The sequence below is a fragment of the Dromiciops gliroides genome, chromosome 4 (assembly GCF_019393635.1).
Source record: "Dromiciops gliroides isolate mDroGli1 chromosome 4, mDroGli1.pri, whole genome shotgun sequence".
Lineage (NCBI taxonomy): Eukaryota > Metazoa > Chordata > Mammalia > Microbiotheria > Microbiotheriidae > Dromiciops > Dromiciops gliroides.
In genome coordinates, this window is record NC_057864.1 from 31,133,965 (window position 1) to 31,151,661 (window position 17,697).

The 17,697-nt window shown below is 41.7% G+C and overlaps 1 protein-coding gene across 3 annotated transcripts in view; it reads right to left on the minus strand.

Moving 5' to 3' along the window:
• The window catches only part of LOC122725529 (cytochrome P450 4A6-like), a 42,957-nt gene that overhangs the window by 18,887 nt on the left and 6,373 nt on the right, over positions 1-17,697 (minus strand). For all 3 annotated transcript variants that reach the window (XM_043962679.1, XM_043962677.1, XM_043962678.1), the window contains exons 2-3: positions 1,346-1,487; positions 1,013-1,057 (exon numbers count right to left, since the gene is read on the minus strand). In XM_043962679.1, coding sequence (XP_043818614.1) covers positions 1,013-1,057; positions 1,346-1,487 — 187 coding nt within the window. The remainder of the gene's footprint in view (positions 1-1,012; positions 1,058-1,345; positions 1,488-17,697) is intronic.

Here is a 17,697-nt window from a genome sequence, read left to right on the forward strand (position 1 = left end):
TGGTTTCTCTGTGATGATAGAGACAAGGAATATTTCCATATTCCCCTAACCAACACACACACACACACACACACACACACACACACACACACACACCCTAGCCCCCTACCCAAACATGACCATCATGGGAGATCAGTCAGTGTCTGTGAAATAAATGAATGATTAAATAAAAGATTGGTGGGGCGGCTAGGTGGCGCAGTGGATAGAGCACAGGCCCTGGAGTCAGGAGTACCTGAGTTCAAATCTGGCCTCAGACACTTAACACTTACTAGCTGTGTGACCCTGGGCAAGTCACTTAACCCCAATTGCCTCCCTAAAAAAAAAAAAAAAAAAAGATTGGTGCCCTGGGCATTTTGACAAACAGAGATGTGGGGTTTGGGAGGTGTGAAGAAGCAATGGTATTTCAGGCAAAGGGGTGAGTAAAAGTGCTTTGAGCCCAGGGTGTCTCCAAGAGATGAGGAAAGGGGGCCTTTGGAGAAGCAGGGTATGTGACAGAGAGCACGAGACCATATGAGGCTGGAAAGGATATTGTGGAGTGTGGACTTTACCCTGGAGTGAGAAGGGGAGGAGAAAGAAGGAAACAAGTATTTATCAAGTGCCTACCCTATGTCAGTGGGGAGACAATGAAGGGTTCTGGGCAAGGGGAGGCAGGATTGGAGAGAGGACAGGCAGCAGGTGGGGAGGTTGATTAAGAGACTAGGACAAGGGACAGCTAGGTGGTGCAGTGGATAAAGCACCGGCCCTGGATTCAGGAGGACCTGAGTTCAAATCCAACCTCAGACACTTGACACTTACTAGCCATGTGACCTTGGGCACTTAACCCTCATTGCCCCAGAGAGAGAGAGAGAGAGAGAGAGGGAGGGAGGGAGGATGGGACAGCAGTCCAACAAGCATGAATGACAAGGTGATGGCATGGCCGGGGTGAGGGGTTGTGATGTAAGGGAAGGATAAGGACTTGATAGATCACAGACAGCAAATGGGGGCCCCCAAGATCATGGTGGGGTGAACATACCGATCCAGGGGACCAAGAATCTGTAGATTTCGTTAGCTTTGGGATCTGAAATACAGAGAAAGGGTTACACATGATCTGAAAGACAGCCCCTCCCGAACTCCCCTTCCTCTGGAGAAACTCCCCAGGGGCAGATGGGGCCAGACTTTGGGGAAATTACCTGTGATGCTGAGGAGGATCCTGCAGGGGAAGAAAATGGGAGGGGTTGGAGTAGTGGGGATTGAGCAGAGGCTATAGGGAGTGGATGAGGAGAGGATGACTGTCAGAGAACTGAGAAGGAATCTTTGAGGAGGGTCCTGAGGGGGAGCGAGGGACATGTTGGGGTGCTCCTCTCACCTGATCTGCCCAGCAGAACTTTCATGTAGTCAGGATCATAGACTTGGAGTAACGCCATGAACCCGGAGAACCAGCGGGTAAAAGCAGAGGGGAATTTCTGCACCCAAGATATTGTCACCTTTAATTCTTCTTTGTTCTGAAACTGACAGAAGCACCCACAGGTGAAGGGAGAGGCTCCACAGTGTCCAGGGGCAAAGTGGGACAACTCATCTGTGGGATTTGTCCTTGCAATCTCACCAGACTCCAGCTCTCAGTCACTGTGAGGGTAACCAGGGCAGATGCCAGTCTGCCCCTGGTTCATTCCCCAGCACTGAGCCTTGCCTGTAGCAGAAGCTCAGGACCTCCTGCATTGATCAGTGGAGATTATTGATTGAATGGAGTTGATGATGATAGCATTTAGAGAGTGCTTTTAAGTTTACAAAACACTTTACATGTTATCTCAGTTGTGTGGAGAACCCAGAAGGCTCTCTGTCGCCCCTCTGACTGAGTTCCCCCTCCCCAGGCTTGGGCCGTGGTCACCGAAGCAGCAAGTCTCCTAGGAAACTTTGTGGTCAAGGCCTGAATTCCAGAGACAATGCTTGACCTGTCTCCTAGGTCTGAGAGAATCAGGTATACAAACTTTGCTCTGCCTAGGCCTAGAACAGGTGCTGACATGTCGAGGCTGAAAGGTTGAAAAATTATTCCTATTCTCAGAATTATTCTTGCAGAGAATTTATTTGATCTCTTTGTGGTTTTTTGCTATAAATACTGGGCTATCCCGAATACTGATCACACACAGTCAATCACACATAATGTGATGCGGATGTGTCAATGATTAATCGTCTCTGATCCCCAACCTCCGGCAAGGGAATTGGACCCGCAACCCAACACAGTTGATCCTCATAACCCTGTGAAGTGGGAGTTTACTATTATCCCCATTGTACAGATAAGGAAACTGAAGCCGAGAGGGAGGTTGATTATTTCCTGTCTATACAACCTAGAGTTTGATTGTACTTAGTTGTTGGCATGTTGTCTTCCACCTATTCGATTGGAAACTCCTTGAGGGCATCAAGTGGAAGACTCCTTGTCTTTTACCCCTTTCTGTAGCACTAGCATTTAGCACAGTGCCAAGCACATAGAAGGTGCTTAATAGATGTTTATTGACTGACTGCTTTTCATTTTGGAAGGAAAGCTTGGGTTTTTTTCCTCTTATCTTGTCTTTTTTCCTTTGTTGTTAGTCGGCCATTCAACTCTTACTTATTTTTACATTTCTCACCTAATTATTGGTTGGAGGTGGGGAGGGAAGGTGTTGAAATAGGCCTTTGCAAGTACCAGGGCAAATGTGAGCCTAGAGAGACTTTACAAAAGTTTGTTGAGTTAAATGTTAGGGAATCTGTAGAAGCTCAGCCCCCTCACAAGATGCTATTGGCTTGATTTTTTAAGTGTCTCAATGAGAGGCCCTAGAGAAAGGGATGAGGAAGGTATATGTGACACCTGGCAAATTTTCTCATGCTGGAGCTTTCCCAGGAAGCTCAGAGCTATCTAAAAGTACAGATGAAATACTCAAAGGCATGCCCCGTTAGATTTGCTGCAATCAAAGCTATCTATTACCGTATGAAAAAAATGCTCTAAATCACTATTGATTAAAGAAATGCAAATTAAAACAGCTCTGAGGTGCAACCTCACACCTATCAGAGTGGCTAATATGACAAAAAAGGAACATAATAAATGTTGGAGAAGCTGTGGAACAATTGGAACACTAATGCATTGTTGGTGGAGTGGTGAACTGATCCAACCATTCTGGAGAGAAATTTGGGACTATCCCCTGTGACAGTTGGAGTGATGCCACCTGCTGGAGAATTACTGTAGAAAGCTCCACCATGAGAAGGCATCTGAGGGCAAGCCATGTGGCTTGGAAAGTCAGTTTCTTGGCATCAGGAAGTGACGTTTGTTCGTGGGTACTGTCGATCAAAGCTACCAGACAATTAGCTTGGAGCTTTGTGTACATGTGGATGGGATGTTCCTGGTTTCACAGGAGGCTTGTGGGACAAAGAAGGAGTGAGGCTCTCTCTCTCTCTCTCTCTCTCTCTCTCTCTCTCTCTCTCTCTCTCTCTCTCTCTCTCTCTCTCTCTCACCAGGACCTCAGAGGGGGGAGTGGAGCAGGAGATGCTGGCTCCCTGAGATAGATAGCTGAATCTAGGGCTCTTTCTCTCTCTCTTCACCAAATTCTTATGCTCCTTAATAAATGCTTAAAAGTCTAAACTCTTGCTAAAGCTTCTAATTTATTGGCGACCACTCATTACTTAGCCACTGTACAGATAGCAACTTTACACCCCAAAGGGCTATGGGACTGTGCATACTCTTTGACCCAGTAATACCACTACTGGGTCTGTATCCCAAAGAGATCATAAAAAAAGAAAAAAGGACCCACATGTACAAAAATATTTATAGCTGCTCTCTTTGTGATGGCAAAGAATTGGAAATTGAGGGAATACCCATCAATTGGGGAGTGGCTGAACAAGTTGTGGTATATAAATGTAATGCAATACTATTGTGCTGTAAGAAATAATGAGCAGGCAGATTTCAGAAAAACCTGGAAAGACTTAAGTGGCCTGATGCTCAGTGAAGTGAGCAGAACCATGAGAACATTGTACACAGTAACAGCAACATTGTGTGATGATTGACTGTGATAGACTTAGCTCTTCTCAGTAGTACAATGATCCAAGACAATTCCAAAGAACTCATGATGGGAAATGTTCTCCACATCCAGAAAAAAGAACTGTGGATTCTGAATGCAGATTGAGCTATACTGTTTCAACTTTTGTTTTCGTTTTTACTTTTTTGAGGATTTTGTTCTTTTTTATTTTTTTTATTTTTTATTTTTTTTAGTGAGGCAATTGGGGTTGACTTGCCCAGAGTTACACAGCTAGTAAGTGTTATGTGTCTGAGGCCAGATTTGAACTCAGGTGCTCCTGACTCCAGGGCCGGTGCTCTATCCTCTGCGCCACCTAGCTGCCCCTTCCCTTTTGTTCTGATTCTTCTTTCACAACATGACTAATGCAGAAATATGTTTAATGTGATTGTACATATATAACCTATATCAGATTTTTTTCTGTCTTGTGGAAGGGGGAGGGAAGGGAAGGAGGGAGAAATATTTGGAACGAAAAATCTTATAAAAACAGATGCTGGGGGCAACTTTGCAAAGAAAGCCCCATGCACTTACTAGGTGTGTGACCCTGGGCAAGTCACTTAACCCTTATTGCCCCACCAAAAAATAAAAATAAAATAAAATAAAAACAGATGCTGACACTCATTTGGATGGAGTAATCCATCTAACCCTGCAGGAAAGTAGGAGGGGAAGGGGATAAAAAGGGAGGGGTGAAAGAAGGGAGAGCAGAGTGGGAGAGGGGGCAGTCAGAAGCAAAACACTTTTGAGGAGGGATAGGGCAAAAGAAGATAGAAAATAAAGTAAATATCATGGGGAGGGGCAGCTAGGTGGCGCAGTGGATAGAGCACTGGCCCTGGAGTCAGGAGTACCTGAGTTCAAATCTGGCCTCAGACACTTAACAATTACTAGCTGTGTGATCCTGGGCAAGTCACTTAACCCCAATTGCCTCGCCAAAAAAAAAAAAAAGAAAAGAAAAGAAATATCATGGGGAGAGAATAGGATGGAGGAAAACAGTTAACAATAGTAACTGTGAAAAAAATTTTTGAAGCAGAGGCTTGTGGAAATTTATTTTGGGGACCCTACCTTTAGGCTGAGATTAGAAAGCCTTAGGCCCTCAGGGTCTCTTCTGTGTGGGAGGTGCTGGTGCCCCTCCTCCTCAGCTTCAGCTGAGTCAAAAAGCCCCGTGGGCTGTATAAGATGCCAGGTCAGACAGCTGGCAGGGAAAAGCCCCCAGCTCCCTCTAACCTGAGCGGAGGTATCTGAGAGATGCTGGGTTCTGGCATAGCCTGTGCTGAGGCATGTGAAGCTGAAGCGTACCCCCCACCACCACCACCAGCCACAGCCCTGGCTAGCGGATTAGCTTGGTGTGTGGGCGGAGGAAGCCCTGAGATTTTAGTGGAGAGAAGAAAAGGTATATATACACCTGGGAGTTAGACAGCAAGGGGTTCGGTTCAGACAAGGAGACAGAGGGCTGAGAAGAGGACTGGAGGCAGCTGACGAGATTAGAAAGGTTCAGACAGATGAGACGAGGCGGAGAAGAGGTCAAGAGGCAACTGAGGTCAAGAGGCAACTGAGGGAGACAGCAAAGATTGGAGACTAGAAACGGGTCTACAAGGACGCAGGAGAAGACGAGAAGGACTAGGAACAGAGAAAAGAGAGGCCGAAGGGCAAACTGACGGAGCAGACAGACAGAAGGTCGGTGAGAGAGAAACACAGGGGTTCAGCGGTAGAAGTAAGGAGAGGAAAGTTAGAAGCAGGGGGATTTACAAAGGGAAAGGGGCTCGGAGTTAGAATAAAGGACCTGAATACCCTGAGGCGAGAGGTGGCTAAGGCCCTTATTGTATTCAAAAAGTTCGAAGAGCAGCAGGTGGGAAAGAGAGGCAGTGGAAAGAGACCGCAGGAAAGCAGTCGGGTTGTACACTTTATTTCCCTGTATTCCTAATTTGAAATAGTATCTCCTAAATAAACTCTGCTTGGATTATTTAGTTAAGAGGCTTCTTAATTTTTTGCTTTTCAATTTGGGGAGTGGAGCAGTGCGAGGGAACTTTATAAACGGCCCACATTCAATTAACGAAGTCAGCTAGCCAGATAGGCAACAGTCCCCGGATCAGTCCTCCAGTCGGATTAGCCCCCGAATTAGGCAAATCATTTAAAAATATTTTTACAGGCTAGAGTAATGTAAGATGACAATGATTTCTTGATTGCTGACAATTGGAGGAGGATGAGGACTGAATGATGATAAGGAGCATTGAATGATGATGATGCCCAAACATATAGTACTTACTTTGCTGGGCTATTGTGAAGATAATTCTTTGTCAGGTATAAGGTACTATATAAATGTTATCTATTACTGTTGGGGCAATAATTGACCTCATGGGTTTATTATAAGGAAATATCTCTTTAAAGTACTATATAAACGTAGTTTACTATTTTTTTTAAATAATGAGCAAGATGCTATCAAAAAGACCTGTAAAGACCTGCATGAGTTGATGCAAAGTGATATGTACTGTCTACAAAATAACAGCAATATTGTAAGATGATCTGCTGTGAATGACTTGGTTATTTTCAGCAATGCAATGATCCAAGACGACTCTGAAAGTCTTATGAAAAATGCAGTTCATCTACAAATAGAGAACGGGTGGTATCTGAATACAGATTGAAGCATATTTTTTGTTAGTTCCTAAAGTTTTGTTTTTGTCTGTTTTCTATCACAATGTGGCTAACGTGGAAATGTTTTGCAGGACTACTTATATATATCTCATATTGAATTGCTTGAATTCTTGGGGGTGGGGAGGGAGGGAGGAAGAGAATTTGGAACACAAAGTTTTTAAAAATGTGATGTCAAAATTTGCATTTTACATGTAATTTGGGAAAATAAAGTTCTAAATATTAAAAAAAGAAAACAAATGCTGAAAACTATCTTTACATGTAACTGGAAAATAATAAAATACTTTTATGATTGAAAAAAATTAAAATTTAATTAAAATTTTAAAAAGATTGGCTGCAACTACAAATTTGGGGGTGGGGAGGGAAGAGTCTAAAGGACATTAATTATGGAAATTCAGTGATCAATTTAAAGGTTTCTTGGGAGAGCCTTTAAATGGCCTCTTCACTATTGAAATAGTCAAGCCTAGGGGCAGCTAGATGGCGCAGTGGATAAGCACCGACCCTGGAGTCAGGAGTACCTGAGTTCAAATCCGGCCTCAGACACTTAACACTTACTAGCTGCGTGACCCTGGGCAAGTCACTTAACCCCCATTGCCTCGCCAAAAAAAAAAAAAAAAAGAAATAGTCAAGCCTAATGGAACATTGGCAAGAAGACAAGATTCAGCTCCTGATTAAATCTCAGTGCCTGGAGCTGCCCCAAGATGAATTGGTTGTTTTGGAAATGTGCCTTGTATCCTCCATAGAGACAGATTTCAGTGACTAGAGCTGCTTCTGTAACTTAATGAGTTAGGGTTAGACTGAGGAGGAGGGGGCAGCTAAGTGGCTCAGTGGATAGAGTCCTAGGCCCGGAGTCAGGAAGAGCTGAGTTCAGATCCAGCCTCAGATACTTACTAGCTGGACAAATAACTTAACCTCTGTTTGCTTTAATCCACTGGAATAGAAAATGACAAACTACTCCAGTATCTTTGCAAAGAAAGCCCCATGCATAGCACTGATGGACTATGGTCCACAAGGTCACAAAGAGTTGGACACGACTGAATGACTAAACAACAACAGACTCAAGAGTCTGAGTGAAGTGAGCAGAACCATGTGAGCATCAAGGTGACACAATGGATAGAGTTCTGGGCTTAGAGCCAGGAATACCTATGTTCAAATGCTACCTCAGATGTTTGCCATCTGTGTGACCCTGGACAAGTGACTTAAACTTCTCAGACTCACTCGCTTCCTCCATAAAATAAGATTTACATTCCAAGATTGCTGTGAGGATCAAATGAGATATTTATAAAAGGCTCACTACAGTGCCTAGTGCATAACAGATGCTAGAGAAATGATAACTCTTATTATTATTAACGTACATAAGATGCTATATTAATGCTAGCTATTATAACCTACTTGTCATGCATTATTTTAAACTAGTTACCTGTATTTGAGTCCCATCCTTCTACTAGAACTGTGTGCCCATGAGGACAGAGACTTCAGTCTCTGAGATTTTGTGTCCCCTGTCACTCAATACAGGGCTCTGAACACAGTAAGTGCTTAATAAATGCTTGCATTTCCTACCACTAAATGTTCATCAAATGTACAAGTAGAAGAAATGTTACACCTTGTCCGACCCTCTTATTTGGCAGTAGAGGAACTTGAGGCTAGAGAAGGGAAAGGAGCTGTCCAAGCTAGTCAGAAACTGAGGCAGAATGCCAGCCCAAGGCCTCTGAACCCAAACACAGCACCCTTTGCTCTATGTCACTCCCTCTTCAAGTATAAGCTGCATGATGGCTCAGTGAGAATGTCCTTGAAAGAAAGCCAGCCTGGGTTGGAGGATTAGACTAGCAACCCTCTGAGGTCCCTTCTAGCTCAGAAATTCTGTGGTTCTAACATTGGCATGAATCCCAGGACAAACAACAGCCACCCTGAGTTCCCTCCAGTCTGCTCCTCTAAGAACCTAACATGGAAGCACTATTTGCAAAGCCCTTCATATTTTTTTTAATTGCCATTCTTTCTCTTGACTTTTTTTTTCTTTTTTGCAGGCCAATGAGGGTTAAGTGACTTGCCCAGGGTCACAGAGCTAGTGAGTGTCAAGTGTCTGAGATCAGATTTGAACTCGAGTGCTCCTGAATCCAGGCTGGTGCTTTATCCACTGTGCCACCTGGCTTCCCTGCATCACCTAGCTGCCCCCATTCTTTCTTTTGTTTTTTCTTTTTCTTTTCTTTTCTTTCTTTTCTTTTTTTTTTTGGTGAGGCAATTGGGGTTAAGTGATTTGCCCAGGGTCACACAGCTAGTGAGTGTCAAGTGTCTGAGGCCAGATTTGAACTCAGGTCCTCCTGAATCCAGGACTGATGCTCTATCCACTGCACCACCTAGCTGCCCTCCATTCTTTCTTTTGAAAGAGGATGATCAGGGGCAGCTAGGTGGCACAATGGACAAAGCATCGGTCCTGGATTCAGGAGGACCCTAGTTCAAATGTGGCCTCAGACACTTGACACTCACTAGCTGTGTGACCCTGAGCAAGTCACTTAACACTCATTGCCAGAAAGAAAGAAAGAAAGAAAGAAAGAAAGAAAGAAAGAAAGAAAGAGAGAGAGAGGGAGGGAGGGAGGGAGGGAGGGAGGGAGGGAGGGAGGGAGGGAGGAAGGAAGGAAGGAAGGAAGGAAGGAAGGAAGGAAGGAAGGAAGGAAGGAAGGAAGGAAGGAAGGAAGGAAGGAAGGAAGGAAGGAAGGAAGGAAGGAAGGAAGGAAGGAAGGAAGGAAGGAAGGAAGGAAGGAAGGAAGGAAGGAAGGAAGGGGATGATCCCAACTTCAGAATCACAGACCCTTGGAGTTGGCTGGGGAGACCTGAGATCACCTCACCCAACCAAGACATGAAAGACTCCTATCTACAACATCCCCCCAAAATGACAGTCAGCAGTCAACAAGCACTTATTAATCACCTACCATGTACCAGACACTGTGCTAAGCACAAAGAATACAAAGAAAGGTAAGACAGTATTCTTCCAGTCTCTACTTGAAGACCCACAGTGAAGGTGACCTCCCCACCTCCTCAGACAGCCAATTCCTGGACACCTTTCAGGATTACTTGACATCAAGTATAACCCTGCCACTCATTGGAACCACTTTTTCCCTAAACTGCCATTGGGCATTCTTCTTGTCCAGCGCAGAGAATCAGGAAATGCTCTGTACTTTTGTAGCACTAGTAGAGAATGTAAGTTCCTTGTAGCCAGGGGCAATTTTATTTTTGTCTTTGTTTCTCCAATGGACCAAATGGCCTTTCACACTATAGACACTTACCCAGTGAATGGAAGTGATATAAAGAGGTAGAGCAAGAATGCAGAAAGGTTGCTAAAACATGGATGAACATATGGATAGAGAGATGGATGGTAACTGACTGAATGGGAGTCCTACCAGATACAAAGGATTGGAGCCACCATGGGTTGTCCAGAATGGCTACTGATTTCCTGTGTTATTGTTTTCCAAATATAGCTATGTCTTGATTTTCCAACAAGAATGTGAGCATCATCATTTCCCTGCCTCTAAGCAAAGGATCCCATTATTTTTCAGTCACTTCAGTAATGGCCAACTGTTGGTGACCCCATTTGGGGTTTTCTTGGCAAAGATACTAGAGGGGTTTGCCATTTCCTTCTCCAGTTCAATTAAAAGATGAGGAAACTGAGGCAGAGTTAAGTGACTTGTCCAAGGTCACACAGCTAGTGTCTAAGGTCAGCTTCAAACTCATGAAGAGGAGTCTTCCTGATTCCAAACCCCAGTGTTCTATCTATTATTGCATCTACTGCCCTTGAGGACCCTATAATTTATTGGAAAAAAAAGTTGAGGCCATGGGTCTCAATCTTCTTCATCTATCCCACTCCACATTTGAAATCCCAACATCATCCCTTATCCTCTCCTTTTCTCCAATTTCAGAGGAAGAGAATCCTCCTTGCCAATTCTAACTCCTCTACCTGTATTCTTTTGTTTTTTTTTTATTTTTTCCCATTACATGTAAAGATAGTTCTCAACTTTTGTTCATAGAAGCTTTCCAATTTCAGATTTTTCTCCCTCCCTCCCCTTCTTTCCCCCTCCCCTAGACAGCAGGTAATCTGATATAGGTTACATATGTATATGTATATATATAACATTAAACATATTTCTGCATTAGTCATGTTATAAGAGAAAAATCAGAGCAATGAGGAAAGACCTCAAAATAGAAAAACAACAGCGTCAAAAACAAAAGAAGTAGTATGGTTCATTCAGCATCTATACTCCACAGTTCTTTTTTTTTTTTTCTTGGATTTGGAGATCCTCTTCCATCATGAGTTCCCTGGAACTCTTCTGTACCATTGCATTGGTGAGAAGAATATAGTCCATCACAGTAGGTCAACACTCAATGTTGATGATACTGTGTACAATGTTCTTCTGGTTCTGCTCATCTCACTCATCATCAGCCCACGCAAGACCCTCCAGGTTTCTCTGAACTCCTCCTGCTCATCATTTCTTACAGCACAATAGAATTCCTTTACATTCATATACCACAACTTGTCCAGCCATTCCCCAATTGATGGGCATCCCCTCAACTCCCAATTCCTTGCCACCACATAAAGAGCAGCTATAAATATTTTTGTACATGTGGGTCCTTTTCTCTTTTCCATGATCTCTTTGGGGAAAAGACCCAAAAGTTCTACCTGTATTCTTTATCTCATCCCTTCCCATCTCTTTTGGAATTTTGCCTCTATCATTCCTTTTCCCCCAATTTTATTTTTCTCCTCCTTTCTTTTATTTTTACTTTCTCCTCTTCAAAGTCCTAGTCAAATACCTTTAGTACACCTCTGAATGTATTTTCCAAGGACCAGCCTACTTAATCATAGAGAGGCACATGACTTACCACTAGGTCATGAAATTTTGATTGATCGTGACAATGCATAAAACAAAAAATTGCAAAATGGCCTTCCATTCTGGGTGGCCCTCCTCCATTTCCACAGTGGTGATAATGGTTGGGTTGGGTTGGCTGGAAGATGAGCAGGGTAAGCCAAGAATCACCATTTTTTTAGAGCATCAGCACATTTTAGTAGATTGATGATACTTCAACTTTGAGAATCTTGCCCAATAACCAATTATTGGCTATATTGCCATAGGAAGTGAATCTTATTCATTATGATATTCTTGATATAAGCAAAACCAAAATGAAGAAGGATGTTGCAGCCAAATACAAGGATGGCTTACAAGTATACCTTAGAGAAGAAAAGGAAGGAGTTGGCAAAGTAAGCTTCACTGTACACCCAAAAGCTACAAGAATATTATTTTATAGAACATTTGATCATAATGTATTGCAATGCTAATCATATGTATTTGGGTGGGAGAAGACCAAAGGAAAAATTATCACGGCTTAGAAAACAGCAATGACTGCTTTTGGCATTTAAAGCCTTGACACCCCTTCCTACCTTCCTAGTCTTCTTCCACTTCGTGATCCAACCAGACTGACCTACAGACCATCTCTCATATGTGATCCTCCATCTCCTGCCTCTGTGCCCTTGCATTAATAGTAACTTCTGTCTGAAATGCTTTCCTTCCTCACCTCCACTTCTTAGCTTTCCTGACTTCCTTCTACACAGCTCAAATCACACCTGCTGTAGATGGCCTTTCACGGTTCCCTCATCTGCTGGTACCGTCCCCTCTGAAATCACCCCCAATCTACTCTGTATATTTCTTGTATGTACCTATTTATACACTCCTTATCTAATAGTTTATGTCATTTAAAATTTACTTATTTTAATCAATCACTATTAAATTAATTTCTTTAAATTTAAATTTGTTATTTAAAATTATATGACATTTTAAAATTTATGTTATTTATATATTACCTCCTCATTAGAATGTGAAATCCACTTCTCACCCATGCAATGGCACAGAAGAGTTCCAGGGAACTCGTGATGGAAGAGGATCTCCAAATCCAGGAAAAAAAAAAAAAACTGCGGAGTATAGATGCTAAATGAACCATACTATTTCTTTTGTTTTTGATGCTGTTGGTTTTTTTTTCTCTATTTTGAGGTTTTCCACCATTGCTCTGATTTTTTTCTCTTATAACATGACTAATGCAGAAATAGGATTAATGTTATTATGTGTGTGTATATATATATAACCTATATCAGATTACCTGCTGTCCAGGGGAGGGGGGAAGGAGGGGAGGGAGGGAGAAAAATCTGAAATTGTAAAGCTTGTATAAACAAAGGTTGAGAACTATCTTTACATGTAATGGGGAAAAAATAAAATACTTTATTAATTTAAATTTTAAAAAAGAATGTGAAATCCATGAAGAAACAGACTGTTCTTGCCTTTCTTCTTCATCCAGAGCTAAGCCCAATTCTTGGCATATAATAAGTGCTTAATAAGCATTTGTTAATTGATGGAATGATTGGTTCATTTGGAGAGAAAGTCTAAGAAGAATTTGAGAAGACCCTCCAAATCATCAGTATATACTCGGATACTTGGTGACTTCAATGCTAAGGAGAGGAAAGGTAAGGATGGGGGAGAAATATACAGGAAGGTATGAGTCAGGAGAAATAAATGAGTTCAAAGACTTGTAGCTTATACAGCAGTCATACACCTCTATATGACATACTTTCTTTTTTTATTTCTTTTAGTGAGGCAATTGGGGTTAAGTGACTTGCCCAGGGTCACATAGCTAGTAAGGGTTAAGTGTCTGAAGCCGGATTTGAACTCAGGTCCTCCTGAATCCAGGGCCAGTGCTCTATCCACTGCGCCACTTAGCTGCCCAAATTTTTACACCCTTCATTTTTTTTTTTTTGGTGAGGCAATTGGGGTTAAGTGACTTGCCCAGGGTCACACAGCTAGTAAGTGTTAAGTGTCTGAGGTCAGATTTGAACTCAGGTCCTCCTGAATCCAGGGCCAGTGCTTTATCCACTACGCCACCTAGCTGCCCCCCTATGACATACTTTCTTAAAAAAAAAAAAATGATGCATTACTAAGTACCAGATATGGTAACCACAAAGAATGAAACTGACTACATGTTGACAGACAGGAAGAGACTTATTATGAATATGACTGTTAGGTCTGAATCAGTTCTATGCATAAGCAGACTATCAAATTGCTCAGAGCTAATTCAAAAACTGATAACAAAAAAGAGGAAGAATAACCTTGTTTACAATTTTACACTGTTTACAATCAAACAGATTTAACCATGAGTTTTTTAAACAAGCTATTTGAAAATCAAAAATAAGAAATGGGTAACAGAAATGACATCGGCACTGTCTATAATAGGTAGCTATGTGGTGCAGTAGATAGAGTTCTGGATCTGACATCCGGAAAACCTAACTTCAAATCCACCTTCAGATATTAATTAACTTTAAGTCTGGAGTCACTGACACCTTAAAACCAGTCACTTCAAGCAGGTGGGGCTCATTAGCCTTGACAGGCAACCCACCTAGGGGAAGGAAACCCTGATTTTAAAACTCCGCTGCTTTGTGGCTATACCCATATATGGGAAAGGCTTCGGGAGTTAACCTGGAGGAAAAACCAGGAGTCGGAGTCCCTCAGGCAGTTGGATGTTGGACATCACAGCCCTCTGGCAACTCCTGCGGAGGCACTGGTGCCAAACTGTACTGGCTCTGCCTCTACTTTGGATCCACCAATGTCGCGGAGAGGGAAAACCTGCTGCATGGGCAACAGCTTGTTTTCCATATTGATTCACCCAGGCCAGCGCCCTGGAGAGGACACTCCAGCTACTCCTCATGGGGTAGATACAACACGGGATGTGGCAGTTACCGGTTATAAGTCACTCAGGAGCTGCGGCTCCCTTATCAGACTGCATAGCCACACTGCGGCCTGTGGCTCTTCAAGGCGCTGATCCATGGTCGTCCTCGACTGGTGGAGGCCTAATACTACTATAAGTCTGGAGTAAGTCATTTAACCTCTATCTACCTCCTTTCCTCACCCGTAAAATGGGCATAATAATAGCACTTACCCTTGTAGAGTTGTTGTGAGGATCTAATGAGATAACATTGGGGGCAGCTAGGTGGCACAGTGAATAAAGCACTAGCCCTAGATTCAGGAGGACCTGAGTTTAAATCCTACCTCAGGCACTTGGCACTTACTAGCTGTATGACCCTGGGCAAGTCACTTAACTCTCATTGCCCCACAATAGATAGATAGATAGATAGATAGATAGATAGATAGATAGATAGATAGATAGATAGATAGATAGATAGATAATGAGATAACATTTATAAAGCACTTGACATAGTGCCTGGTACTTAGTAGGTGCTTAATAAATGCTGGTTCCCTTTTCCAATCATCTTATCTAGCAGTTTAATCATTGTGAAGCAACTGTTCCAACAAGGAAAACAAAAAGCACTCTCTTCAACAAACATCTGACTTGCCAAATGGACAGAGGTGAGTGCCAAAGGCAATATCTTCTTAGAATATAAATTCATGGCTCTCTTCCTAAAGGTGAGATGAAGCCTTTCTAATCTCCTTTGCAGGTTCATAATCCACATCCTACAGGTGTCTGAATGTCCCCCCAGGCTCTGTGCTGGGCCCTCTTCTCTCCTCCCAGGGATTTAATTACCATCTCTATGCAAATGTCTCCCAGATCTGCACATCCTACTCTACACAACCCTACTCTTTCTCTCTCCTGAGCTTCAGTCTCCCATTTATAACCACTAATTGGACATCTCCACCTGGTTGTCCCATAGGCATATCAAAGTTGGCGTGTCTAAAACCAAAATCATTATCCTTTCCCAAAACCCTTCCTTCTTCCTAACTTCCCTTATTGTGAGGGCACCAAGATTTTTCTAGACTCTCTGGTCCAAAACATTAGAGTAAGCATTATCCTTGACTCTTTGATTCTCACACCCCTCCATAGCTAAGTAGTTTCTAATACTTACCAATCTCACTCCAACATCTCCAGTATCCATCCCCTCCTCTCCAGACTCCATCCTAGTTCCAGTCCTCATTACCCCTTACCTTAACTCTTGCAACAGCTTCCTAAGTGATCTCCTCCTCCAATCTCTCCTCTCTCCAATATATCCTCCACAAAACTGCAAAATTAATATTCCTCCAGCCCAGATCCGACAAGGCATGTCTCAGTTAAAGAAGTACAGGGTGTGGCAGCTAGGTGGCACAGTGGATGAAGCACCAGCCCTGGATTCAGGAGGACCTGAGTTCAAATCCAGCCTCAGACACTTAACACTTACTAGCTGTGTGGCCCTGGGCAAGTCACTTAACCCCAATTGCCTCACTAAAATTAAAAAAAAAAAGGTAAGATAAATGAGAAGTCATAAGAGCCTCAAGCATCCTGATCATCATTTCCAATAGCACAATAGCATTTCATCATAATTACATACCAAAATTTGTCCAGCCATTCCCCAATTGATGGGCATCCCCTCAATTTTGAAGAATCATTTATGCTTCAGCTGAAGCAAAAATGGTAAGTGTAGCAATCATGATCTCAGACAAGGCAAAAGCAAAAATAGACCTAATTAACAAGGAAACTACATCTTGCTAAAAGGAACCATAGACAATGAAGTAATATAATACTAAACATATGCACCAAATGGCATAGCATCCAAATTCTTTAAAGGAAAAGTTAAATGAATTATAAGAGGAAAGATATAGTAAAACTATACTAGTTGGGGACCTCAACTTTCCCCTCTCAGAGGTAGATAAATCTAACCATGAAGTAAATAAGAAAGAAGTCAGAGACAAATTGTATCTTAGAAAAGTTAAATGGGATAGACCTGGGGAGAAAACTGGAGAGGACCTTCACAAAAATTGACCATGTATTAGGGCATAAAAGCCCTAAAAAAAGAAAAGCAGAAATATTAAATGTACCATTTTTAGATCAAATGCAATAAAAATTACATTTAGTAAAGGGCCATAAAGATATAGATTAAAAGCTAATTGGAAACTAAATAATTTAGCCCTAAAGAATGAGTGGGTCAAAGAGCAAATCATAGAAACAATAAATAATTTCATTAAAGATAGTAACAACAATGAGACAATATTCCAAAATTTGTAGGATGAAGTAAAAACAGTAATTAGGGGAAAACATATCTATAACTGTATATATGAGTAAAAGAGAAAAAAGAGCAGATGCAAGTAAAAGAAAAAGACTAGAAAAAGAACAAGTTAAAAATTAAATACCAAAATGGAAATCCTGAAAATCAAAGGAGAGAGTAATAAAAATGAAAGTAAAAATGCTATTGAACTAATAAATAAAACTAGGAGCTGGCTTTATGAAAAAAGTCAATAAACCATTGGTTAATTTGATTTAAAAAAGAAGAAAACCAAATTACTAGTATCAAAACTGAAAAGAATGAATGCACCACAAATGAAGATGAAATTAAAGCAATTATTTGAAATTATTTTGCCCAATTATATGCCCATAAAATTGGCCATCTAGCTCTTGGGGTAAGAACTCAAGATTTAACAAAATTGGGGGGTGGAGACAAGATGGTGGAGGAAAGGGTGTAACTTTCAAAGCTCCCCACAATCCATTCACATACCTGCAAAAAAATGCCATCTAGGTGAAATTAATGACTATATACAAAAAATATATAAATGGTCCAAATTAACAGAAGAGGAAATAGAATACTTTAAAAAGCCTATCTTAGACAAAGAAATTGAACAAGCCACAAATGAACTCCCAAGAAAAAGTCCCCAGGACCAGATGGATTCACAAGTGAATTCTACCAAACATTTAAGGAACAATTAATCTCAATACTATATAAACTATTTGGGAAAATAGTAATAGAAGGAGTCCTACCAAGTTCCTTTTATGACACAAATATGGTTTTGATACTTAAACCAAGAAAGAGCAAAAACAGAGAGAGAAAAATACTATAGACCAATATCCTTAATGAATATCAATGCAAAAATTTTAAATAAAATACTAGCAAGGAGATTACAGCCATATATTACAAAGGTCACATGCTATGACCAGGTAGGCTTTATACCAGGAATGCATAGCTGATTCAATATTAAGTAAAGTATCAGCATAATTGACCACATTAATGACAAAAACAACAAAAATCATG